The 24517-nt window shown below is 33.0% G+C and overlaps 4 protein-coding genes across 7 annotated transcripts; 2 read left to right on the forward strand and 2 right to left on the reverse strand.

Moving 5' to 3' along the window:
* Positions 1-858: 858 nt before the first annotated feature.
* On the forward strand, positions 859-10983 carry CLF (SET domain-containing protein). 3 transcript variants are annotated; one of them, XM_068611215.2, is made up of 18 exons: positions 859-1341; positions 1874-1975; positions 2064-2389; positions 3102-3263; positions 3942-4026; positions 4144-4302; positions 4389-4436; positions 4514-4585; positions 4663-5010; positions 5159-5349; positions 7750-7885; positions 7980-8203; positions 8799-8930; positions 9520-9610; positions 9943-9990; positions 10063-10191; positions 10292-10369; positions 10487-10983. In XM_068611215.2, exons 1-18 carry the CDS (start codon positions 1279-1281, stop codon positions 10676-10678), a joined length of 2586 nt encoding a protein of 861 aa, XP_068467316.1. In that variant the 5' UTR covers positions 859-1278; the 3' UTR covers positions 10679-10983. The 3 variants fall into 3 exon arrangements, with proteins under 3 accessions (XP_068467316.1, XP_068467317.1, XP_090154180.1); XM_068611216.2 differs by having other exon boundaries at positions 888-1341; positions 4705-5010; XM_090298054.1 differs by having other exon boundaries at positions 938-1341; positions 3102-3267.
* Positions 10984-12324: 1341 nt separating this feature from the next.
* LOC137810090 (PI-PLC X domain-containing protein At5g67130) lies at positions 12325-16481 on the forward strand. The gene is made up of 9 exons (XM_090298055.1): positions 12325-12870; positions 12972-13094; positions 13195-13332; positions 13606-13704; positions 13795-14098; positions 14181-14404; positions 14494-14580; positions 15311-15699; positions 16209-16481. The coding sequence occupies exons 1-8, from the start codon at positions 12754-12756 to the stop codon at positions 15494-15496; spliced, it is 1278 nt and encodes a 425-aa protein (XP_090154181.1). The 5' UTR covers positions 12325-12753; the 3' UTR covers positions 15497-15699; positions 16209-16481.
* Positions 16482-17575: 1094 nt separating this feature from the next.
* Positions 17576-20144, reverse strand: LOC137810091 (F-box/RNI-like superfamily protein). Of its 2 annotated transcripts, XM_068611218.2 has the most exons (5): positions 19808-20144; positions 19560-19706; positions 18767-18902; positions 18221-18319; positions 17576-17951 (listed from the first exon to the last, which is right to left on the reverse strand). In XM_068611218.2, exons 1-5 carry the CDS (start codon positions 19894-19896, stop codon positions 17787-17789), a joined length of 636 nt encoding a protein of 211 aa, XP_068467319.1. In that variant the 5' UTR covers positions 19897-20144; the 3' UTR covers positions 17576-17786. The 2 variants fall into 2 exon arrangements, with proteins under 2 accessions (XP_068467319.1, XP_068467320.1); XM_068611219.2 differs by lacking the exon at positions 18221-18319 and having other exon boundaries at positions 19808-20142.
* Positions 20145-22432: 2288 nt separating this feature from the next.
* Positions 22433-24002, reverse strand: LOC137810104 (caffeoyl-CoA O-methyltransferase 2). The gene is made up of 5 exons (XM_068611235.2): positions 23781-24002; positions 23625-23704; positions 23404-23548; positions 23129-23260; positions 22433-22826 (listed from the first exon to the last, which is right to left on the reverse strand). Exons 1-5 carry the CDS (start codon positions 23874-23876, stop codon positions 22533-22535), a joined length of 747 nt encoding a protein of 248 aa, XP_068467336.2. The 5' UTR covers positions 23877-24002; the 3' UTR covers positions 22433-22532.
* Between the last annotated feature and the right edge of the window lie 515 nt (positions 24003-24517).

Consider the following 24517-nt stretch of genomic DNA (forward strand, 5'->3'; position numbering starts at 1 on the left):
AGTTCTCCAGGTGTCATCTTTCTAATAGAAACAATTTTCAATATTTTTTCAAAATTTATACATATATAAACAATGAATGTATATTTTAAATTAATAAGTTTAAAGCTTATTTCAAGGCCCATTATTACGGTGAACACAATATTGTCACAAACAACAAATAAACATCACCATAACATCAACGCAATATTTACTACTTTTTATTACTATTTCTACAATGTTAATACAACGTTTTTTTTTTTACAAAAATTAAATACAATATTTTGTGTTTTTTTCTAATTAAATTCTGTTTTTTATTATTTTCATCAAACATCATATGTAATATCAAGATAAAATTATATATGTAATAACAGCTCAAAATAATATTGTGCATAAGTTTTGTCCTTATATTTTGATCAGCAAATACGAAAATAATTTTTTTTTATAGAATTATTTATTTTGAATCAATAATTTCGAATTCAAATTATTAATACGCAACTATATTAACTTGATAAAATGTCCATTCTTATTAACCATACTGAACACATTATATTTTGTGGAGATTTCGCATGACATTATTTTTTTTTGTCAGAGTTATTCTTAGTATAAAGAAACATTTCATTACTCAAAAAAGGATAGAAATAATATAATATTTTTGAGTTTTTTTTAGTAAACTGAAAATATTATTTAATGTTAGAGATTATTTTCCTTAAAATATTAATAATTTTCTATTTAATAAATTATTTTTTTAAAGATGCTATTTAAGTATTCCATAATTCACACTGGGATCATATAGTATCTTCGACGGTTAATAAAAAAAAAAGTTTTTCTTTGAAACCTGAGTAGTTGCAACTGAAGTGTGAAAACGGAAACAAGGATAATAATATTTTAAGTTGTGAGTGGCAACAACCGAAGAAAAGAAATCTAGGGAAGAAAATTAGCAAAGGGGATAAGAGCGTGGTTTGTTGTTGGTTTCCACAGTGCATATAAATTCAAAATCGCGTTCCCCCCATTCCAGTCACTTCCCCCAACAAACAAAATACGGAAAAAATAAAACGAAAAAAAATATAAGAAAAGGTATCGTGAAAAGCGGCGGAAAAAAATTGAAAGCATTTCCCTAATTTTGTTTTTAAGGATTTTGAGACGTGACTTAGGGTTTCAACTTTCAACTCGCCCCGCCAATTCCACTCCTCAAACTCAAAATCCTTAACCATCGGCAATTCCTCCTGCATGATTCGGATCTCAATCCGATTACCATTTGCGAATCGGCTCCGATAAGCTTCGCCACCATTGCCGCAGTCAATGGCGTCGAAGCCTTCGCCCTCGCCCTCTTCTTCCAGATCGGAGCTCATCATCGATCCTTCCGTACTCTTTCTCTCTCTTTATCTCTTAAAATGCATTCATTAACTCATCCTCGCCCAAACTCGTGCTTGTTGACTTGATTTCGCTTCCGATTTTATTTCTTTATTTTATTTCCAGTTTTGCTTCGATCTGGTTTGATTATGTCTTTGATTTGTGTGTCTCTCTCGCTTCGTTTTTAACCTATTTATGCCGTTTCAGTATAAAGTAACTCTGCTGCATAACTTTTGGGGTAAATGCTTCCTAAAGTAGGCTGAAACTGGAATGTAACTGCATTGTATATTGAATAGGCTATTCAAGATGCGCTTTGGTTTTCCATTATTTAGGGAAGCTTATCGAGCATTTATGACTTTCCTGGTTCTTTTGGTTACATGAGATTGTGGTTGTTTTGAGCTGGAGTCTTTGTGCATTGGTTGTGTTGTGTCAGATTAATTGTTTACTGCAATCACTACACGCCGGCTGTGACTGGGGAATTTGTTTGGGTTTTTCTTTTGTAACGTAGCTGTGAGTGTTATATGGTGTTATCGTTTCAATGCAGGGTGACAAAGTGGACGCTGTTAGTCAGACTGTTAAAGATGTGTTGCCGGTTATTGATTCTCTAAAGAAACAAGTTGCCGTGGAACGGATTGTTTATGTAAAGGTGTAATAGCTGAGCTTATGGCTGTAATTAGTTGTTGATTTTGATTGGACCATATTCGTTTTTCTCATAATGTGCGTTTGTATATCAGAATAGAATAGAGGAAAACAGACTGAAGCTGGTTGGTGTCACAAATCATGTCTGCAAAATGGCAATGGAGAGAAGGAACATCAGCGTTGGTGATTCTAACAGAAGTCTAGACCTACTTACAAAGAGGCAAAAAGATGCAATTGATATGCACAATGGCGTTCATGCAAGTAACGGTGATGTAGAGAGCAATGGCTATCATGAAGATAGCCATGGTTCTACAGCAGTTCTTCTAGGGTCTAACGTTGCTGTTAAGAATGCTGTTCGTCCAATCAAATTGCCTGAAATAAAAAAGTTGCCTCCTTATACTACGTGGATATTTCTGGATAGGTTTGTTTTTTCTTAATCTCTGTTTTTCTTTCTTGTTTATAACACCTACAATGCTGTATGTCACTTTATGTTAGGTTGCCACTACTCACTATTATCATAGGGTCAGTGTTGCAAAGATGAGGATGTTGCAGTTGACGATCCAACAAAAAAAATAGGATCATGAATGAGTAGTGTAGTGTGAAAAGAAAACCCATTAAGAAGAGTAGATTGGATGGAGTATAAATCCTATGGTAGAGGAGAGTCAAGGAAAACTATAGGTGAAATTCATGATAAGGTCCTAGATCTAAATGTACTTTCTGAGAATTTGGGTCATGAGATGAAATAATGCTTTCAATGAATTCATATAGCTGATTTCACCTAGTGGGTAAAAGCTTTGGTTGTTGTTGCTTTGCTGTTTTCCTGTCATTGGTGTGATTTTTAACTAGTGGTTAATTCTGGGATAACCTGAATTATGACTCATTGCCATCTGTTTGCAAATGTAATCCAAATGTCTCAGGTGAACGTATCATAATAACTGAAAGAAATCAAAGGCAGAGAAAATGGTTATTTTTATGTTTACCTTTTCATTTAGCCCCTCAAATTTTCCCCATTTTTGTATCATGGTTTCTCTTTTTTAAATTATTTAATTCCTATATATATATATTTTTCTGTTTATGATATTAAAATGGGATCTTTTGAAGATACTTTTTTGCTTGTGTCCATTCTGGTACAGAAATCAAAGAATGACTGAGGATCAGTCAGTTGTAGGCCGAAGACGAATTTATTATGATCAAAATGGTGGAGAAGCACTTATATGCAGTGACAGTGAGGAGGAAATTATGGAGGATGAAGAGGAGAAAAGAGAATTTATAGAATCTGAAGATTATATACTTCGGTTGGTATAGCTTAGTAAACTATAATTTGTTGCTTTCACCGTCTCTTTTTCCCTTTAAGATATTTTCTGTTTGGATGTAGGATAAAGTTTCAATGTATGCCTACTGTGTTGTAACATGTTCACAAGATAAGTTTTTAGAGCAGGAAGCTGTGTGTCTATTTTGTCGTATCTCCCCCGTATTTTTTCTTTCTTTCTGTGTTTTAGAGTAATTCAGAAGTTATTGTTTTCTGTTGGACCTCTGTTGACTGTCTATGTCACGTGGGTTTACTCTTTTGTGATTATTTTTCATGGGAGGATGGGTGGCAATATCTTTCAGTTATTTTCTTGTTATTATATTTCCTATGTACAGAGAATAAAATTAAAGAAGATCTTTTGTTAAATGTATAATTCAAACCTTTGTTGGAAAAAGAAACCAGTGCATATACTTTTTGTATTGACAGAAATATTATATGCTTGTTTAATCTGTTAAATAAACTTGTTGATCCCATTAAGATCTTAAAAACTCTGCAGTTATTTTGCTACCTTCTGCTCTGCTTTTTTTGGTGAAGCCTCTTTTGGTCATGTTTGCATGTTGCTTCATGAATTTCATGTTGCATATATAATATTTAGATATTGCTTATCTTGTGTTGCATGACAGACAGTTTTGTGGATTTCTTAATGTCTGATTTGATTTTACAGTATGACTGTCAAAGAATTTGGTTTAACTGACAACGTTATGGAGTCATTGGCTCAGTGCTTTTCTAGGAATACTAATGAAATTAAGGTATGTTGTTATCATTCGATGAAAACTGGTCGTAGTGTAAGCTTTCGTCCAGCTGTTTCCCATTTGCTTTGTGCTGGCTTTACAGAGATATGAAACACCATCAAACATCTTATACAGGCAAGGTATGAAGCTCTTAGTATTCATCAAGACAATGCTGATGGGTCTTCCAAGGCTGTAGATTCTGTAGAGAATTCTCAGACTGGCAATTCTTTTCTGGAAAAGGATCTTGAAGCCGCTCTTGACTCTTTTGACAACCTCTTTTGTCGACGATGTCTTGTGAGTTATTTTTCCCATGAAGGCATTGTATAGTTTGCATTATCTTTCTCTAGATATCTCATTGGTTGCCATATTCTACTTTGCAGGTTTTTGATTGTAGATTACATGGATGTTCACAGGATCTTGTCTTCCCTGTAAGTACTATTTATTGGCTACTTTTGATGAAATTGTGTACAGTTTCTATTTGAGTTAGGACTTGATACTTTAACAGGCTGAGAAGCAACCTATATGGATCCCTCCTGATAGTGAAAATGCACCCTGTGGGCCAAATTGTTTCCGATCGGTATGCATTTCAGTTCTTAGGGATCTGTTTATAATTTTTTTTAACAATGAACTCAATTTGCTTAAATCTTGATTTAGGTGCTTAAGTCTGAACGATTTGCCAAAACATCTTCTGCCCAGGCTGATGGTGAAGATAAGTGCTCTGGTGGCGTTTTATCTAGGAAAAAGCCTTCTACTAAAAGGCGGGTAAAAGGAAGCCAAAGTGAAAGTGCTTCATCTAATGCAAAAAACATTTCTGAGAGTAGTGACTCAGAGAATGGTCCTGGACGAGATGCTGTTTCAGCATCTCACTCAGCTCCTCCTAAAACTAAATCTGCGGGGAAAGCTGGAATTGGTAAGAGGAACAGTAAGCGAGTGGCAGAACGAGTCTTAGTCTGCATGCAGAAAAGGCAGAAGAAAACAATGGTTTCTGATTCTGATTCCATTGTAAGCAGTGTTCTTTGTTACGCTACTTCATCTTCAATTATAACCAAAATAAAGAAGAAACGATTATTTTATCACATAAATGTGTCATAATGCTTTGCATGGCAAGATCTAGGAAGAATGTACTTATAATAATCTGTAAATAATGCAGAGTGAAGCTCTTGAGCGTTCATCAAATGATTTGGTCACTGATCAACATGCTATGAGCAGTGAAGACAAGACAAGGAAAGAAGATTTTGTAGATGACAACGTTTGTAAACAAGAAATCATAGACAATAAATCTTGGAAAGCTCTTGAAAAGGGGCTTTTAGAGAAAGGAATGGAGATTTTTGGTAGAAACAGGTCAGCATATGTTTAGATTAGGGATGCTTGTCTTAATTTTTCTTTATTAAATATAAATATATAATATGATACAAAGCATGAATGCTGTTACTAGTGCTGATATGAATATAATAAGAGTATGACCTCTTTTTCAATTGTGTAAATGAAATTAATCTTGTTTTCAGTCAATTTCACGGGGAATGGATGGGTGCAATTTTGATGTATTGCATCAAATTGTTTATAATTGGTTTATTGGTTTTCATTTTTTAAAATCTTATTCTTGAAACAAATCTCAATGACATTCCTTGGCTACTTGAAATAAGCACAAGCCTCTTGGTAATGTATATCTCACTTTTATTTATCAACTATCAAAGCCATAGATTTTAAAATGAAAACTGAAAGGTTCGCAAGAGTGTTTGAAGCTTACTACTTAACTAGATTAAACCCACACAATGCATGGGAACCCTAGACAGCTTTTATCAGGGAACTTAATTAATTTGAATTATAGTTATTTAAAATAGTTCACTTATAGACACCTATTATGAAAAACTAAAAGTCAGGTTCATACTCATGGCCAACAAAATTTTCTAAACATGTTATGATTTAGGATTGTGTTGTTAAAGGCTTTTTTAAACCATAAAGTAAAAATACAAAATTCCCTTGCGCAATGCTTAATTATTTTTTTTTGTAGAAGATATTTTTAATCTAGATTTTAAGTCTAGAAATTTTTCCTAATGAGAGTTTGACATCATAACATTTATCAAACACATTATCGTATTTAATTGGCATATGATGTTAGTATAAATGGATTTAAAAATAATATCCACCAAACCAAAAGTTTTGACTTGTTTTTTATGAAGAGTGACAAATGATGCAAAAATAATAATGTCATTTGGTTTCCTTAAGTACTTATTCTGAAGTGGTAACAAGTGATAATGTGATACCATTGTTTCTATATATAAGACACATAACTTATTTGAAGTTCTTAATTTAGTAGCATTAAATTTGTTAACAATTTGTATCTTTTTTCCAAAATTCAAAAATTGATGCGCATCATATTACGCTTTCCTCTTATTTAAATTGCACTAGTAATCTTCTCCAATCCTCCTAAGAGAGAGAATGATTTGGCCTATTACTAATATATAGTATTTATTGTAAAGTAATTAAGGGTATTTCGGTCAAAATAATTAATCCAAGACACAACTTGAAAGTAATCTTATAAAATCAAACTAACAAATTCTTAAAAAGTGTCTTGCCTACCGGGATGGAAGTAGTTTTAAGTGTTTGCTTGTGTTAGAATCATTTATATTATTTTTTGAGTGAAAGATGTTTTGTGTTGTATTTATGTGTAACTCTATCATGTTTTTCTCTCTTTCCTTTAGCTTTTTGTTGTAAGCCCTTGATCCATATGCTGTGTATTCAAAATAGTGTTGCTAGCATTTTTCAAGTGTAAATGTAAAGTATCAATGAGAAACTATTAAAGTAATTGTCAATAAAATTTATATACTTATTATATTTAACATCTTTTTTGCGTATTCTAATCCTACCTAGTTGTTACACTATTAATTAATTATTTGTAAATAAATCTCATTCTTCAATATGTTTGTATGTTCAAGGAAACTTTGTTGCAGAGTGCATCAATTGTCCCATGGTGTATGCCAGATGAGTCAAGTCACAATCAAAACATGGCACTTGAGCTATTATTCTTTTAAATAGAAATAGTTGTTCCTTGATTATCAGCTATAGTTTTTGGTCTAATGATAAGTGCTCGATCCAACAATTAGTCAAGTTGTGGTTTTGGTTGTATAAGGTTGGATGGAAAGGCTTTTGTAGTTAATGGTTTGGGCTGAGGTAGGATGTTTAGGTGGTTCTAAGGTGGAAAACATTTTATCTAAGGCTTGCATGATGGTAGATCCTACTGGGTTGGAAGAGATAGATAATTTAAAGGTTGAGCTAATTGTCTACAACTATTATGAATTGATTGACTGATGATCTATTCCTCAATGAGAAAGTGAACGAAACTGGTATATTGTATTTTTAGCCTTGGTCTAATGTAATGAAAAAGTTAATGGTTAACAAGTTTTATTGTTAATTTTGTTTTTAATGTACAATGAAATTTATTAAAACTAGGAAAATGAAAATAAGCGAAAACTAGTTGTGACATAAGCTACTAATTTGCTGGTATAAAAAAAGATGTTTAAAGAATAAATGTGGTTCCAAATCAAGCTCAAACTTCTTACATAATAAATCACAAATATAGGGTAAAGTAGAGAATGTGGTTAGGGTCTACTTTAATTTTAATAAATGTAGTTTCAAATGTATCACTTTGCCCACTTGTGTCTTGTTTGAATTTTGTTATTATTTTTAGGCATATTGACTGTCAATGACCTACTAAGTTACAATTTTTGCTTTTAACTGCAGTTGCTTAATAGCTAGGAATCTATTAAATGGTCTAAAGACTTGTTGGGATGTTTTCCAATACATAAATTGTGAAGATGGAAAGATGTCTGGTCCTCCTGGGGATGTTGCAAATTCCCTTTTGGAAGGCTATTCCAAGGTTGATTTAATGCAATTATACTTAATGTACTTTTCTCTTTGGTCTTTTTAACTTGCAAATAGTGCTTAAGAAAGCCTTTTGTTGTAAAATTAAGGGTAATAATGAAGTGAGAAGAAGGTCTAGGTTCTTACGTAGAAGAGGAAGAGTCCGTCGATTGAAGTACACCTGGAAATCTGCTGCTTATCATTCTATCAGGAAAAGGATTACAGAGAGAAAGGATCAACCCTGTCGGCAGTATAATCCATGTGGTTGCCAATCAGCTTGTGGAAAGCAGTGCTCCTGTCTTCTTAATGGAACCTGTTGTGAGAAGTACTGTGGGTAAGCTTTTGACTTTGCTGCATACAACCTTGATGAATGAGAGGCATGTAGAATTGTAGTGTTTTACTTCTTTTCGGCATTTCTCGCTGGCTAAACAAAGTCTCGGAAGGTTTGTTTCACTGCAGCGTTTTTCATTAATGGAAGCATTAAGATGGAAATAAATATTCCAATATTTATTAGGTAGTTATGGAAATATAGTCCTCAGAATCTTTATTTCCAGGAAAATGACCCATTTTAAGATGTTTCTATTTCCATTAGGAGGTGGGTATTTGATATTCCAATGAGAATGAAAATTATTGCCTATAATAACTACATTCTTCTCCCTTTCTTTTTTATTTTTTAATGTTCAAATTAAAAAAATTATATTTTTTTTGTAGTTTTTTTTTGGTAGTTCTTAGATACCAACCAAACATGTTCATGGAATACGGTTCTTGTGAATACAAGATGATGGCGTGAAACAAACTCCCCCCTAGGAATTATTGTACTTATAGTTTACATGGATATTTTACTCTAACATTCATACTTGCCAGCATGTGAACCCAACACCTGTTAATTTCTGTGATGATTCCTTTTTTCCCCTCTTTTCTATATCAAGATGCCCCAAGAGCTGCAAGAATCGATTTCGTGGCTGTCATTGTGCTAAGAGTCAATGCCGAAGTCGTCAATGTCCATGCTTTGCCGCAGATAGGGAATGTGATCCAGATGTCTGTAGGAATTGTTGGGTCAGGTGAGATTTACCTGTTTATGGTTGTGTGCTGATCCTTGAGAATGATTTATGTGCATATTTAATAATCTGTAAATAATGCGAGTTTGGATGGTAGCATTCCCATGTTTAGTGCAAGATATAGAAATATGTTGCTCGACATAATGTATTCCTAGGAATCTATATTACAAGTTTCTCCTCCTTTTTCCATGTAAAAGGGCGAGAATCCTTATTCCCATGGGAATATAAGTTATCCCATTTTTTTGTAAATATTTTTATTTTAAAATTAGATAAATTTAAAAACATTCCAAGGAATGATAAGTATTTATCTAACATTTTTTATGTTAATAATATTCCATGGAATATGAAATTTAATCCAAGAAACAAATAACTTCTAAGTTCTTGGACTTGCCTCATCATTGCTCAACAGATGTCTGTTTTAGTTCTCACACAATGAAGGATGTAAATAAATCATTCGGCTTTTAGTAAAAGATTTGGTTGTCTGTTTTCATGACTTCTCTGCCTTTCTTCTAAAGTGCTTATAATATATTTTAGTACTTCATGATTTGGTTGTCACGATAGCTTTTGCTATGTGGGTCAATTATGGTTGTAGTTGCGGCGATGGTTCTCTTGGGATTCCTAGCCAACGAGGGGACAATTATGAATGTAGAAACATGAAGCTTCTTCTCAAACAGCAGCAAAGGGTATATTTTCTTACTGCCTTTTTTCTTTTTGAAATCTTACAAATAGATTTGTTTGCTTTCTTTGCTGCAAATTTATTCTATTATCAAAATAATAGGGGCATATTTATCAAGATTGAGAGAAGTGGTTGGAATCATGTTTATAAAAGAAACTCCCTCTGTAGATATAATCTAGATTATCAGAGTGTGATTTTTCATGAACTTTGATCTATCCCATATCGTAATCTTTGTTCTCAATATTTTTCGTTCCTGTTCTTTTGTTATGCTAATTATACTTTAAGATCATGTTTTGTTACATTTGCTGTGATTGTAACTAACATCTAATATGTTCACAGGTTCTTCTTGGAAGGTCTGATGTATCAGGCTGGGGAGCCTTCTTAAAGGTATATCTGTAAATAATCTTGTTTGGACACGTGTAGTTTTCCTTTTCCTAATTCAATCTCTTCACTCTCCAGAATAGTGTCGGTAAACATGAATACCTTGGAGAGTATACAGGAGAGTTAATTTCTCATCGGGAAGCAGACAAGCGAGGAAAGATATATGACCGTGAAAATTCATCTTTTCTGTTTAATTTGAATGATCAGGCAAGCTTTTTACATATATGTATCTGTTGTACTGTAAAGTTCTCCATGTTACATTAATCATGTATCAAACATAGGATGAACCACAAATTGTTGTATGCAGTTCGTTCTTGATGCTTACCGAAAGGGTGATAAATTGAAGTTTGCGAACCATTCGCCCGATCCAAATTGCTATGCAAAGGTATTTCTTAGTTCCGACTCTTGTCAAATGTGTTAATCATGGAGCTCTAATTTACATTTCGAGCATTCCTAGGGTTACAGTGTCATTCACAATCTGTATAAATGCTTAAACTGGCAGGTTATTATGGTTGCTGGAGATCATAGGGTAGGCATTTTTGCGAAGGAACGGATTTGCGCCGGGGAGGAACTGTTCTATGATTATCGTTATGAGCCCGATAGGGCCCCTGCCTGGGCTCGGAAGCCTGAAGCATCTGGGTCCAAAAAAGAGGACGGGGCTCCTTCAAGTGGTCGTGCAAAGAAGCTTGCTTAATGTTGTTTTCAAAATCAATTCTTTTGTTATTCTTTCACACGTAGGGAAAGCAATCTCATTGGTAGCGGAAAGAAGTATTTTTTGAGCTTTTTGTTCGTAGCAAGGACATGCCATTGTTGCTGCATAGGTTACTACATTTAAACAATTCATTTTAGTATCTACCTACAGTATTCGCCATTCCTAACGGAAAATATCAGCTTAATCAAATTTTCATGCAATTCTTTCCCACAGAGGAATGTACAAGTGCAAATCAGAAGACCTCATGTATATCATTTCTGTTCTTACAACTACCATTTTATTCATTCCATCGTTGAGTTTCTAATGGTATAAATGTTTTATGATAGAAGATTTCTTATAAATTTATACTTGTGAATAAATAAAATACATCTTTTATATTGGAATTGACCTTGTGTTAATGTAAAATTGTAGAAGTTATAATTGAAAACACCGCTGAAATTTACGAGGAATTTGAAATTTTATTTATATCATTTTTTAATTTTTCATTTAGATACATAATTAATGATAATGATGTAAGGTAATGTTATGTTATTTGCATTAACAGATTTAAATAATAGAGGTTTAATTAAAAAATATTAAAAAAAAATGATTTTTTTAAAATTTTAATTCAATATATTTAAATTTATTAATTTTAATTCAAATTGTACCTGTGTGGATGTTAGGATCAAAATAATGTTGATCCATGATGCTCAAGTCAGTGCTATTGATTAGTCTGGTCTCTCAGAATATAAAAAATGTATATTTTTTCCCTTTTATATACTCGCGTGGGCCAGATAACTGGTTGTCAAGACATGTGTAGTGATCTTTAGGTCGTGTGTAGTGATTTCTTAATGATATCGGAACGTGTTTCAACGTGTCTTTGACCCATTCAACCTTAACTATAACTGTTTTCTTACCACGTATTTACTACATTATATTATTAAATCATACCCTTGGTCGGACCTCAAAATATTTAAATTTATTGTAAATTATTATTGATTTGAGTGATGTCATATGAAATAATATTAAATTATTGAATTTTTTAAATTGTAATTTAATCAAAAGTGAATTTATTTGTGATGCATTGGATTATTAGTTTATTTGGGCACTTGTAGAATAACTATTTAATAGTTAAAGTACTTGTTTGTAAAAAAATTATAATGAAAGAACTAAACTAAATTATTCATGAAAGTTGTAAGTATTTTCAAATTTTGATAAACTTATTAAAAAAAGCAGAAAGTAACGTATGAAGTTTTTATAAATTATGATAAACTTATTTATAAATTGAATCATTCCTAAAAATATAAAGATTTTTTAAACACTTTTTCAATTGATCATAGTGAATTGTTTTTTTAGCCAGCAATTGTAATTCGACTTTAAAACTTGTCCAAAACTATCAAATTCAGATCCTTTCTTGAATCCAAAACTTCCATTAAAAACATCTGTTTTAGTGTAGAACCTGAGGGGGCAAATAAGGAGTCTCGTGTGGCCACCAAAAAAACCCCAAAGACAAATTTTCCCTCCCTACTAAGGTAATAAACACCTGTGTTCTGGTGAGAGATTAATCAGATTATTTTGCTGAGCCCTTTGCCTGAAAGACATGAATATGTTGCATGCTTTGTTGCCTAACATGAAAGTGTTTGTACCAGTAATTTCTGGGCAGAAGCAGACTACCCCACCATGTGAAAAGCATAAAGAAAGGGACACCAGGGAGTGCAAGAAACAGAGTGGAGTGGAGCAGTGGGCGACGTAGAAGAGGTAAAACTTGAAAAAGTGGGGAACACTCAAGAGATGACATTGCATTTGGAAGAGGTTAGTGCCTTTTGTATCCACCTTAACCCATCTTCTCACCCTTGTATTAAATAAACATTTATCTCCACAATTTTTTTTTCTTCATTCAAATAATATAATAAAGTGCATCATTATACATAAACGTTAAGTATAGTTGCCTCAAAATAAGAGAAAAACTAAAGGTGACAAAGCCAAAACTTTGATCAACCTCTCTCTCTCTCTCTTTCTCCTCTTGCACAGTAAAATCTCTTTCTTTTCCTTTCAACCTTTCCTCTCTCTCTGGTGCCATGTGCTCGCGTTTCTTGGATTCCCTCACCAAATGCAGAAGCCCCACCATCTTTGCCTCACTCTTCTTCTCCCTCTTCCTCACCTCTTCCGCCGCATGCTTCAACGGGAATTGCCAGGTTCACTTCCTTTTCTCTCTCACCCTTCACACTCAATTATGATCCATGCAAACTGGTTTCAGTTTCTGAGATTCACCTGAAAAATTCACGAACTTTCGCAGGTTTTGGAAGCATGTACAGCTGCCACCGATTGTGGGCCGGGTCTCTATTGCGGCAATTGTCCTGCTTTGGGCCGGACTCGGCCCGTTTGCACCAGAGGCCAAGCCACCATCGTTACATCTCTCGTAACCTCCAACAACATATCTGACATACCATACCAGACAACATAACATATCTATGTAACACAACAATATTAACTGTCTCTTTTTTGGGACATTCATGCAGGTGGATGGTTTGCCCTTCAACAAGTACTCGTGGATCATGACTCATAATTCATTCAGCATCGTGGATGCACCACCTTTGGCTGGAGTTCAGAGACTCACCTTTTACAATCAAGAAGACACTGTTACTAACCAGTTGAGGGTATGCCTTCTTGTCCTCTAAGTGGGATTCCTTGGACAGACAAAACGTCACACCGTTTCCTTCTTCATTTTGCATTTCCTAGATTCTAGTTTACCTTCATGATTAAGGGAATATTGTCTGTTTTTAATTTTTTAGTGATTTTTTTTACATGGCTTCGGGATGAAGGAGTTAAGTGAGTGATATTAATTCTTATATGCTCATATCTATCTATAATTTTGTGTTTTACTTGTTTATTTAGTGATTCTTACACATTTTTTTATGGATGGTGTTTAGAATGGAGTGAGAGGATTGATGTTGGATATGTACGACTTTGAGAACGATATCTGGCTCTGTCATTCATTTGGAGAGAAGTGCTTCAACTTCACTGCCTTTGTAATCTAACTCTAAACTCCTCTTTGATATTCGTTTTACTATCTAATTTTGCGGGTGTTGTCTAATGTGGCAAGCTGAAAATATTTTCAGCAACCTGCTATAAATACTTTGAGAGAAGTGGAGGCATTCTTAACAGCAAATCCGACAGAGATTGTCACCATTGTAATTGAGGATTATGTGCGTACTCCAAAGGGGTTGACTAATCTATTCTCAAATGCTGGACTAGATAAATACTGGTTCCCTGTGTCTGATATGCCTAAAAAGGGTGAAGATTGGCCCACTTTAACCGAGATGGTTCAAACAAGTCGTCGACTACTTGTTTTCACTTCTGATGCTTCTAAGGAAGCTGAAGAAGGAATAGCTTATCAGTGGACTTACATGATTGAAAATGAGTGTAAGTACAATGTCATTGTAGCACAGATATCATTATTCTAAATGTAGTGAAATGGCAACTTCATAATTTTACTACCTTGCAGCTGGAGATCATGGAGTTCAAGGGGGTTCTTGTCCACACAGAAAAGAATCGAAACCCCTAATTTCTAGAAGTGCATCACTTTTCTTACAGAATTACTTTCCAACATATCCGGTTGAAGCTGACTCATGCAAAGAGCATTCGGCTCCACTTGCTGATATGGTGAACACATGTTACAAAGCTGCAGGAAATGTGTTGCCTAGTTTTATAGCAGTAAATTTTTACATGGTATTCCTTCTTCTGGATTACTGATTCCAATTCAATAGTGTAGAAAATAACTCAAATTCATTTCAGAATTCTAAATGAATTTCATGCAGAGGAGTGACGGTGGGGGCGTTTTCGATATCGTGGATAAAATGAACGGCCACTCACTGTGCGGCTGCAATACAGTCTCTGCTTGCCAGGTTTGCTTGCATTTCTTGTTCAGAAATGTATTGCCTTAATGCCATTTGTGTGTGAACTTTCTTCTTTATTTTGATAATTTTATGCCTCATAATTCCTTCGGTGAGTGGAAACCTAATTTAGATTAACTTCAGTCCTACATTCTGAAATTCATCTTATTTCAAAGTTAAACAGTTGCCTATTCAATACTGATTGTAAACATGAACAGGAAGTATCTGACCTTTCAAGCCTGACTGGTATTATCTATATTACGTTAATCTGTTTGATTCAGATATTCTGTCTGAATTTGAGGTAGACAGTTGGTCAGTCATCAAATTTAAGTATCCCTATATGTAATTCAGTGTTTGTTATTATTCCTTGAAATCAACCCTAATGCAAGAGATAATTAATCTTGAGAGGAGGAGAGAAAGGTTTGGTTTTAGTTATTGTTGAAAATAGCAAAAATGTAAAATCATGTTATGGTTGACTTTGACTGTATCATCAAAATTTCTTTTTGGCAAAAATGTAGAGAAATAAGCTTCTCCATACCTGCTTTCTTTCCCAAAGATGTCTGGCCCTCATGTAAAAGTAAGGTATAGGAATAACATTTGTGTGTATGATGAATTGATGTTATATCGTGTGGAATTCTTAATGTGGATTGATTTATATCCTAGCACAGCTTCTACCAACCTGAGCATTTTGGTGATAAAAAAATAGATCAAGGACAATTAGATAATTGCTGCAATTATGCAGGAGGGAGCACCTTTTGGATCTTGCAAGAATATAGCTGTACCTAATACAAGTCCAGTGACCAACACAGCTGGAAGCTTTACAGGATCTGTTCAGTTCTCTAGATCAGCTTCACCTGTCCTTTCTCCAAACTGCTGCCTTTTCGTCTTGTTTTACTTCCTCCTTATTTATGTTTTATGGCGATTGTAATCAGTACTCAAGCTAAGTCTAACAGGAGAAGCTCTTAGTGTTATTATATTTGTCTGTCATAAATGAGAAAGTCTTTAAAGAGGGGCTTCTGCTTATAGGTTAGCAATTAGATAAAACAAAATTTTGGAATTGCTGAGGCTATAATACCTCTCAGGTAGAGGTAACCAACCAAGAAAGACTAAGATGCATCCAGAGAAGTTCAGGTATGTTTTATTCTTGGCTGTCTAATTCAATTTCTAGATATTGAAACTCTGTATGCCCACACTTCCTTTCATTTTCTCTCATTGCATTTAGGTTCTTAATGTGGTTAACAAGGTAATTTGACAAATAATTGTATGTGTTAACCAGAAGTTATTTACCAAGCTCTGGTTAAATGATTTATTTCCCTGAAAACAAATTTGACAAATTAAAAATCATCTAGCTCAAGTTTTGCCATGTCGGTTTAGAGAGTTCTTTTTCTCCAGTGAAGTTTGTGATTCAACCTGTGATTCAACCTGCAATGTGTGATAACCTTTCTCATTGAATGAGCTCTTTTGTTTGCCCGAGTTTTCCTAGTTCAAGTCTCCAATGGTTCAAAAACCATTGTTGTTGTTTGTGGTTCCATCGATATTGTGGCATTCCGTTGTGATAGTGGATATGATGTCTTATCAGCTACCCCTAAGTAATGTTCACTCTTATTATATTTGTAATATTTCCTCTTATTGCTTTTCAGGATATGTACCAAGGTATCATTAGTGAAGACAGAATAGGAAATTTGCAATATAGGATCAGGATGTCAAGAAGCTCTTGGTCTTTGTTACGGTTTGTTCCGATTGTATTCTGACAATTCTTACCACTTGTCCTTCCTTCATTCACTTTTGTATTGATGTTTGAACACTATAGTGGTATTCTCGTACATTTAACCATATAACATACGGTTAGCATGGATCCTGAACCTTATAGTTTAACAGAGGAAGTTCCAGAACATCGTGTAAATTTTTTAGTACACCCTAAAATTTGTCTGTAAAAATGAAAAAACAAAATCGACTAATAATAGCTAGAGGTATCATAAATCCTTGAAGAAATCTCACAATTTGACCTTAATTATGCAGTTAGCAGGTATTTCTTTCCTAGTATTATTAATCACTTCTTTCATCCTATTAATAATGCCTTTATCTGCTTTCTTTCATTCTCTTTCTGGCCTAACTCGCAATTCCTTATTTGGAAGAATCTGATGCAATTTTTTGCATGGATTTTAATTGTTTACATACTACTATTTAATAATACTAAAAAAACCTTGTTGCTCTCTCTCACTTCTGTGTCATTAAACATTTAGGGGGCATAAAGAATATAATTATAATTATACAAACAAAATTGACGTGAAACAAATAGTTTTATTTTGCACGCTAGTTACCATCTAGAAGTTGAGTTTCCAACTCAAAACCTCTTCCATTTCACCTGTTGGGTTTGTATCTCTATCAGCTATCAGATTTCAGGTGAGTTTTTGTTCTTTTGGATTAGAAATTACATGAATGCAAGTATCGAATAAATACAACACCTTAATATAATGAGATCTCTCATTGTTGCATATTTTAAGAGATCTTTATCTCATAAAATAAGTCATATCATGAGAGAGAAAAATAAAGAAATCAAACACCTAACTTAAACAAAGCTGTTTAAGCGGACCAAGTTATTAGTTATTATTATAAATTTTTATATTTGATATATTTTTTAAGAATATTTTATTATTTATGGACTTTTTTTAATAGTTGTAAATTACCCGAGATCTTATTAAGGAATTAGTATTTAATTAGTTTTAAAAAAAATCAATAAGTACTTTTAGAATAGAAGAAAATAATTAATGACTAAAGTAAAATGATTTAAAATCTTCTTATAATTTCAAATCAACTTTTAAAAACTAGATAAAAAGGATTCTAGAGTGTATAAATTAATTTTAATGTATGGGAAAAAATTGATCATTTTATCTTAATTTTTTTTCTTATAATACTTGTTAGTTAAGCAATTTTTCTAAACTTGGTCCCAGCTCAGTACAGTTCTGCACTTTAAATGCAACTTGCATAGGTAAGTTAAGTCATTAAATGAATCGATAGAGTTCAATAATCTTTTATTACACTTGACTTTGTTTTGTGAATTGAACCTTTACAGCAATAGCTACTTGCAGAAATGTATTTTGACATATTCAGATGATTTTCAGGCATGTTGAATCTAAGAATACAAAAACGAAACAATCTGTACATAAAAATAGCAGTAAAAAAATACAGGGACACCATTGTACACAAGTAGTCTAGTTTCAAACTTTGATCTCAAGGGCTGGACTTAAAATAAGTAAATTGTTGATGCAGTCCACAGGAACTCTTGTTCCCCATACATTCATTGATTTTAGCTCCAGGCATTTGTCAACTAAGGCAAAAAGCCCATTCTCAGTTACATGACGACAGCTCCAAAGAACAATGGTCTGAACAAAAACAATAAGCAATCATTTATAATGCAATGGAATATCACAAACATAGAATATAAACCAGTGAAGATTGATGATCAGGCTCATACATACTAAATACAGCAGTGAGATGATTGAAATGCCATTTCTAGACAATTGTAATTTTTCTTTTAACCATGAGCATCAATGTACCTTTGCTCTGATGTTCTATATATTAATTTCTTTTGTTATGGATGGAGGACAATAATTGAACACAAAAACCTAACATTCAAGTTCTTATAACTTGCCTCCAACTTTGGACAACTCCTTGCAATGCCAAACAGAGATTCATCCGTGATAAATGTACCACCAACATTCAGATGTTGTAAAGATCTAGTTCTGGTTATCTGTTGTTAGAAGCAAAGGGAAATAAAAACAAAACAACACATTAATTGACAATGTATTGATTTTCTCTTGGAACGTGTCCTAATTATGGTTTGAGGACAAATTTTGTGGCTATCAACTGAAATCCAAATAGCTATTAGTCAAGCTAGAAACAGAAAATAACAATTCCCCTGACAAATGTCAGAATACTATCTGCACAATCTAGTCATGATAAACTCCCAAAACTAATCTAATTCCATTCCAACTGCAATAGTCTGCACAAAATGAATATATGTTGGAAGGCAAGTGAGACACATTGAAGTGAAAATATCAATTCATATTTTGGGTTGGATTTAATTTCAACTGAAAACAAGTATTGTGATTTAATCCCCTTCTATTTTCTAACATCATTCCATGTAATATGTCCCAAACCCAAGCATGTGTGTTACAAAATCAAAACAATGGCATACCAGTTGAACAACACCTTCATCTGTGATGCCAGTCAAACCCCACAAAGATATAGATGTGAGATTGCCGACACACTTTGCAAAAGATATTCTGACAAGTCCAGCATCAGTTATCTGACAACTCCAACGGCTTCTCGGTCTGAACATACAAAAGACAATAAAAGTTGTTCATCTTAGATCTACATTCTTGACACCTTGACGATGACAACATAGCTTATAACTGATTATAAACTACCAAACTCTACTATTTCTGGTTTCAGATTCCAAATTTTACAACTCAAAGCTTGTCAAAGTTATGGCACCCTACTTATTTCATGTATTCTTTACAGGTTAAAATGAAAAATGAACCGACATGTGTAATGTAATCTATTCAAACTATATTTGCGGTTGCACGATAACCACTTACTCAATATTGCATCTCCATATCAGAAAGCTTAGAAAAACAAGAAAACCAAATAAAAGACACCAAAACGGTGCCACCACAAATCAAGATAAAAGGGTTAGAGGTTCGGCCTAGGACAAATGGTGCAGATTCTCATCAAAATCAAAAGCAAAAATACTGCTTTTACTTAGGTTCGAAACTCTACGAGATTCATATCCCTAAACAAACATGTTATCAACCTTCTCCATATTCTAGTTTCCTCCTGAACCTAAAATAGCACAAATATTTTCCATTGAATTGTTAATTTAATCAGGAAAAGCACAAGTACATAACCGAAGAACAATAAAAGAATAGGATAGAATAGAATTGAGGGTATGAAAAAAAGAAGCAAGGTATATATATACACACACGTACATATGTAGTCTTGTGAGATTGTAAGCATGACAAACAAGGCGAGCAGTGGAGTCATCATCCATTTTCCAACCTGCAAAACTGAGATTCTGTCTGCATGCCAGAGACTCATTCACCCCTTGTTTCCATTTCTTGCAAACCCCGCTCGCCCTTTCAAAGCAAAACCACATCACAAAGTCAAACTCATGGTGATTGGTGAATGAATTATTAAAGCAAAATGAAACACTGATGCAAAGAACATGAAAACTTACTGGGCCAAATCAGTGAAGGAAGTAAAGAGAACAAAAATATTAGCCAACAAGTCAACGGGCAAGCGATCAATCTCTGCCTCAACTTCCATTTGATCCTCTCACTAACAATCACAAACCCAATTGGCCCTTTGGAAAACACCACACAACTTTCACCTCAAAATAACCTTATACTCTGCGCAGTTCTGTTCTATGAAAAGTGTCTTTTTTGTGTCAGAAATATATAATAATACACTCAACAAGGAAACTGAAAAGTGTCCTCATGTTTTCGTCATCCTGTTTATTGTCACGTCCTTCCTTACTGTGTTCACGCAACTTTTCTCTTCTTTCATTTGTTTTTTTTTTTGTTTTCGAGTTAAAAACTCTTTATATGCAATAAAATTTTCTTTGCTTTAAAATATTTAGAGCAATTAGATATCAGAATCCAAATTTGAAATAACTTATTAGCATGAATAACTATCTGCCAGTTAATTCAGGCGTGGATGCACTTTTATTAGTTAAATTAGTTAAAAAACGGTGGAACATCATGTTTTTATTCACACACACACACAAATTAAGGAATACCCTATCTGTTACATAGATTCAGATTCTAGATTCTCTTTTCTGTTTAACCGAGGATCTATATGGATATGTATGCGCATTATAGTTTCCATCCATCAATCATTTTTTTTGGAATATCTAATTTGTTTATTTTAATACATGATTAAATAATTGGAATTTGGAAATGATAACGAGTTAGTTGGGTAGTTGAAATAAAATGTGGTTGGAAATAATTTTTGAGAATGACTAATATATAGCTCATTCCAAAATGGTGAAAAATTTGTATGATGAGTTATTTTTATTATATTATTTGTTATCTATATTGTTTTTTATCATGAATTAATCTTTTACTTTTAAACGTTTGAAATAGCTTTTGGAGATATATATATAATTATGGTAAGCATTTTTTTATTTGACTTGGTTAAGATATATAGCTGTATCTGACTCACTAATCTTGAAATATCTTCAGTGGATAGTTTTAAGTTTCCTTTTTTTTTGGGTCCATTTTATATATTTTTTTAAAGGTTAAATAATTTTTTGTGTAAGTATCTTCAATAGTACTCTTATTTTCATTCACGTCTCTCTGTTGACTTTTCTTGGTGGATATGTTAAAAGCTAGAGCTTCGGGATACACATAAATTCACCTACCTCATTTTTATTTTCCACCAATATGTCGTCATTTTTTTAGTAGTATTGTTTAATATTATAAAATATTGCAAATTTAGGGGAGTTCTATTTTTATCCAATGTTTTTAAACCTTCACCAACATGAGAAAATGAAATGACAAAACGGACCTTAAAAAATGCATTTTAATATGTTTTTAAATTCAGAAAATACTTTCCCGTAATTCATAATGCATTTTTAAATCCAAAATATATTTTTTATTAAGATAATACATTTCTGGATGGAATACATCTCCAGAAGGCATATTTTGTTTCATATTTCAGAATGTAGGTTATGCAATTAAAAAATTTGTATTCTAAAATGTATATTTAGAATACAAAAATTTGTATTCTAACGGACAATTCAAAATAAAAAATAAATAAAAAATTAAATATACAATTCAACATATAAAACATGAATCTAAAATACAAATTTTGAAAAAGATAAAATTGGAATTTTAATTTATATGGGCATTAGATTTAAAAACATGGGTGGGAGAATTTAACGCCCCAATTTTAGGCAGTGGTTCGTGAAAGGGTGTTTCTTCCTTCTTACTCATACATTTTTTGAAATACTCAAATTATTTAAATTATTTTTAATAGTTTTGGACGATTTTAAAATAGTAAAAAAAGAAGAAGTTTTTTCAGAATAAAAAATTCAGAAGATAAAATATTATTCTCAAATATCTTTCTCAAAACATATTTTTTGACTTCTGAAATAGTAAATCCAAAATTTATAAAATGTGTTTCAAAAATATTTTGAAAAGAATAATGTGGAAATTATTTTTAAAAAGAATAAAACAGTATTTTCAAACAATGATGGGGTGTAAGGAGAAATTTGTTGGGACGAAACACCCTTCGTGAAAAGGCTTGAAAAATAGCCCAAGAAGAAAGCTAGGTATAAAATCTAAGATGGTCTCTTTTTGTAATATCTTTTCAATCAAAACAAGGCTCAAGAATTTAACATGTCTTGTTCATTCTGACATTTTAAGAAGATAAAGAATATTATTTTTAGACTGCAAGATATTTATCTTTTAACATAATTTCTTTTATATTTAAAATAACATCATTTAAATTTCAAATCCTATTCGAATCTGATTGTAATTTAATTCACTCTATACATATTAGTTATTTTCTTCGTCATATAATATTACCATCAGCCATCACCAATTCTACCAGGATAGTTTAAAGTTGATATTTACTACATTTTTTTCATCAAAAAGGTTTTAATTGGAAATTTTGGTTTAAAAAATTAAGTTTAATAGATGATATTCTAACTCTATTTTGCCAGCCTGTTATATATAATTGAGCTTATTACACGCACATATAATATATATTTAATTGTTGTAAATATGATTTGAAATCAATACATGTGTTTTGTGTTGAGGAAGAGACATGGTGAATGCATTTGCGTAGAAGACTAAAATTAAAATTCATCGAAAGACAACATTATTTTATTCATGGATTAGGTAACATAGTAGAAACTCATGTTTTTCAGTCCGTAGCAGGTAAAAGGAGCAGAGTGATCAGATGATGCGGCGGCACAGGGTAATGCCGTCACCAACGGGAAGCTGGCAAATCTGAACCCTTGAATCAACTGCAAGAGCTTGATTGAGCTCTATCACAAAATCGCGATAATATTTAATATAATCCAAGAGAGGAGCATCGGGTGGAGCGACGACAGAGCCGTTCCACAGGGTGTTATCGTAGGCGATCATTCCCCCGACCTTCACAAGCTCAATCACCCTATTGTGATAGTTCAAGTAGTTATCCTTATCAGCATCCACAAAGATGAAATCGAAGGTTCCCTTATTCTTCTCCTGTTCATCAGATGCAACACATATATTACATAATATTACATAAGTCTAATTATTACTAAATGAATTTTAAACTTAGTTTATGAAATGTGGATCGTCCTAGTTTTGAAATAACATATTACGAACTTTAAACCTAACTCAATTCCTAACTCAATTCCTGAGTTGAGATTTTCACCCACTTATATATAATAAAATGTTTTAATCTCTAGTTGATGTAAGATCTCCCACCACATTTGATCAACAACAAAAACATCTTTTTCTTCAAAAATAATGGTAAGACATATTCATGGATTGATTGAACTCACCTCTTTGATAAGTTGATCAAGAAGAGGAAGAGCTGGCCCTTCTCTGAAGTCAATCTTGTGAGCCACTCCAGCCTTTTCAATCACAGGCAACCCCAGTTCATAATATTCCCGGTTAATATCCAATGCCAAGATCTGTTTCATTTCAACAAAACCTTTCATCACGCATATGCAGGTTATATATTATGTAAGAATCTATGCATTAAATACAAACTTTTTTTCCTTTTTTACTTCTTCCTACAGAAATAAATGAGGTATGCGTATCTATGAATTAAGACCTTTCCATCAGATGGGAGAGCGAGGGCAGTGGAAAGCAAGGAGTAACCAGTGTAGACGCCAATCTCCATGGTGTTCTTGGCATTGATGAGCTTCAGCAGCATACCTAAAAGTTGTCCTTCGTCAGGCGGTGTAGCCAAGAGGTTCCTGTTTTACAGCATCGAGAAAACATTGAGAAAACATTGATTAATAATTCTAGGGTTCATAATCATGATCTTATTACCAAGGGTGTTTTTCCGTCAACTCTCGTAGCTCCTTCAAGCTCTCGTGCTCTCTTGGGTACACACTGGTTTCAAGTATATACTGCATATTTGTGTTATATACAGATGTTGGTGTTGTTGTGGAAAAAGAAGAAGAAAATGTTTGTGATGGAATGAACCTGATAGAGTGCATCACTCTGAAGGAGACTCTTATGACGGAGTTGTTTGTGGCCAGCCATTTGATTTTGTTGTTGCTCTTCGTTGATGATAGTCATGATTGATATCTCTGTCTTTGGGATTTGTTCTCTGAATATTTGTTGCAGGTAAACAATGGCTCAGAACTCCTATTTATATAGAAAGTGAGTGCATGTGTTTGCAGCTATTTTCTATGATTGAATTTGATGACAAAATTTCAAGGGTTGTTATGGGGTTGGTAAGTTGAAGCTTCCATTTGTAATTTTGCAGGATTCCTTTAGGGTGTGTGAAATAATATATTTCAAAGACTCTTAGCATAACTAACACATAATTGTCATAAAGTGTTTGGAAAATCTTAAATTTTCCATATATCTTCTATCCCTACTAAAACAACCGTGATTACCTATTCAAAAATATTATTTTCTTTAATAAGCAAAAGAATTCATTAACGATGAAAGATGCTTAAGTTATTCACAATTGTTTTAACACCCTATTAAAATTGTTACAACCCAAAATGACAAGAATATTTGTAATTAATTGAAAATAAAAGTAGAAATTAGATATAAAAAAATTAAATAATAATTACAATTAATAGATATGAATTAGACTGTTTTAATGTATTTGTCAATTTTTTAAGTGTTGATCACACCGAAAAGATCAAATCAATACATTTGAAATCAAATTACATATAAAATTTAAACATGAAATCGTATAAGCAAAT

Source organism: Phaseolus vulgaris, chromosome 2 (genome assembly GCF_051622355.1).
Source record: "Phaseolus vulgaris cultivar YP4 chromosome 2, ASM5162235v1, whole genome shotgun sequence".
NCBI lineage: Eukaryota > Viridiplantae > Streptophyta > Magnoliopsida > Fabales > Fabaceae > Phaseolus > Phaseolus vulgaris.

What these genes read in the sequence shown, in the direction of transcription:
- CLF (XM_068611215.2), top strand. Translation starts at nt 1,279, where the DNA reads ATGGCGTCGAAGCCTTCGCCCTCGCCCTCTTCTTCCAGATCGGAGCTC. An exon ending in GGAATACTAATGAAATTAAG is followed by an intron (nt 4,027 to 4,143) that starts GTATGTTGTTAT and finishes CATCTTATACAG; the next exon opens with GCAAGGTATGAAGCTCTTAG. An exon ending in TGTTGTGAGAAGTACTGTGG is followed by an intron (nt 8,204 to 8,798) that starts GTAAGCTTTTGA and finishes TTCTATATCAAG; the next exon opens with ATGCCCCAAGAGCTGCAAGA.
- LOC137810091 (XM_068611218.2), bottom strand. Translation starts at nt 19,896, where the DNA reads ATGGAAGTTGAGGCAGAGATTGATCGCTTGCCCGTTGACTTGTTGGCT. An exon ending in TCCTTCACTGATTTGGCCCA is followed by an intron (nt 19,707 to 19,807) that starts GTAAGTTTTCAT and finishes TTGCTTTGAAAG; the next exon opens with GGCGAGCGGGGTTTGCAAGA. An exon ending in GGAGTTGTCCAAAGTTGGAG is followed by an intron (nt 17,952 to 18,220) that starts GCAAGTTATAAG and finishes GTTTTTGTTCAG; the next exon opens with ACCATTGTTCTTTGGAGCTG.
- LOC137810090 (XM_090298055.1), top strand. Translation starts at nt 12,754, where the DNA reads ATGTGCTCGCGTTTCTTGGATTCCCTCACCAAATGCAGAAGCCCCACC. An exon ending in TTACATGATTGAAAATGAGT is followed by an intron (nt 14,099 to 14,180) that starts GTAAGTACAATG and finishes ACTACCTTGCAG; the next exon opens with CTGGAGATCATGGAGTTCAA. An exon ending in TAGCAGTAAATTTTTACATG is followed by an intron (nt 14,405 to 14,493) that starts GTATTCCTTCTT and finishes AATTTCATGCAG; the next exon opens with AGGAGTGACGGTGGGGGCGT.
- LOC137810104 (XM_068611235.2), bottom strand. Translation starts at nt 23,876, where the DNA reads ATGACTATCATCAACGAAGAGCAACAACAAAATCAAATGGCTGGCCAC. An exon ending in AGAGTGATGCACTCTATCAG is followed by an intron (nt 23,705 to 23,780) that starts GTTCATTCCATC and finishes ACAAATATGCAG; the next exon opens with TATATACTTGAAACCAGTGT. An exon ending in TTGATCAACTTATCAAAGAG is followed by an intron (nt 22,827 to 23,128) that starts GTGAGTTCAATC and finishes TCTGATGAACAG; the next exon opens with GAGAAGAATAAGGGAACCTT.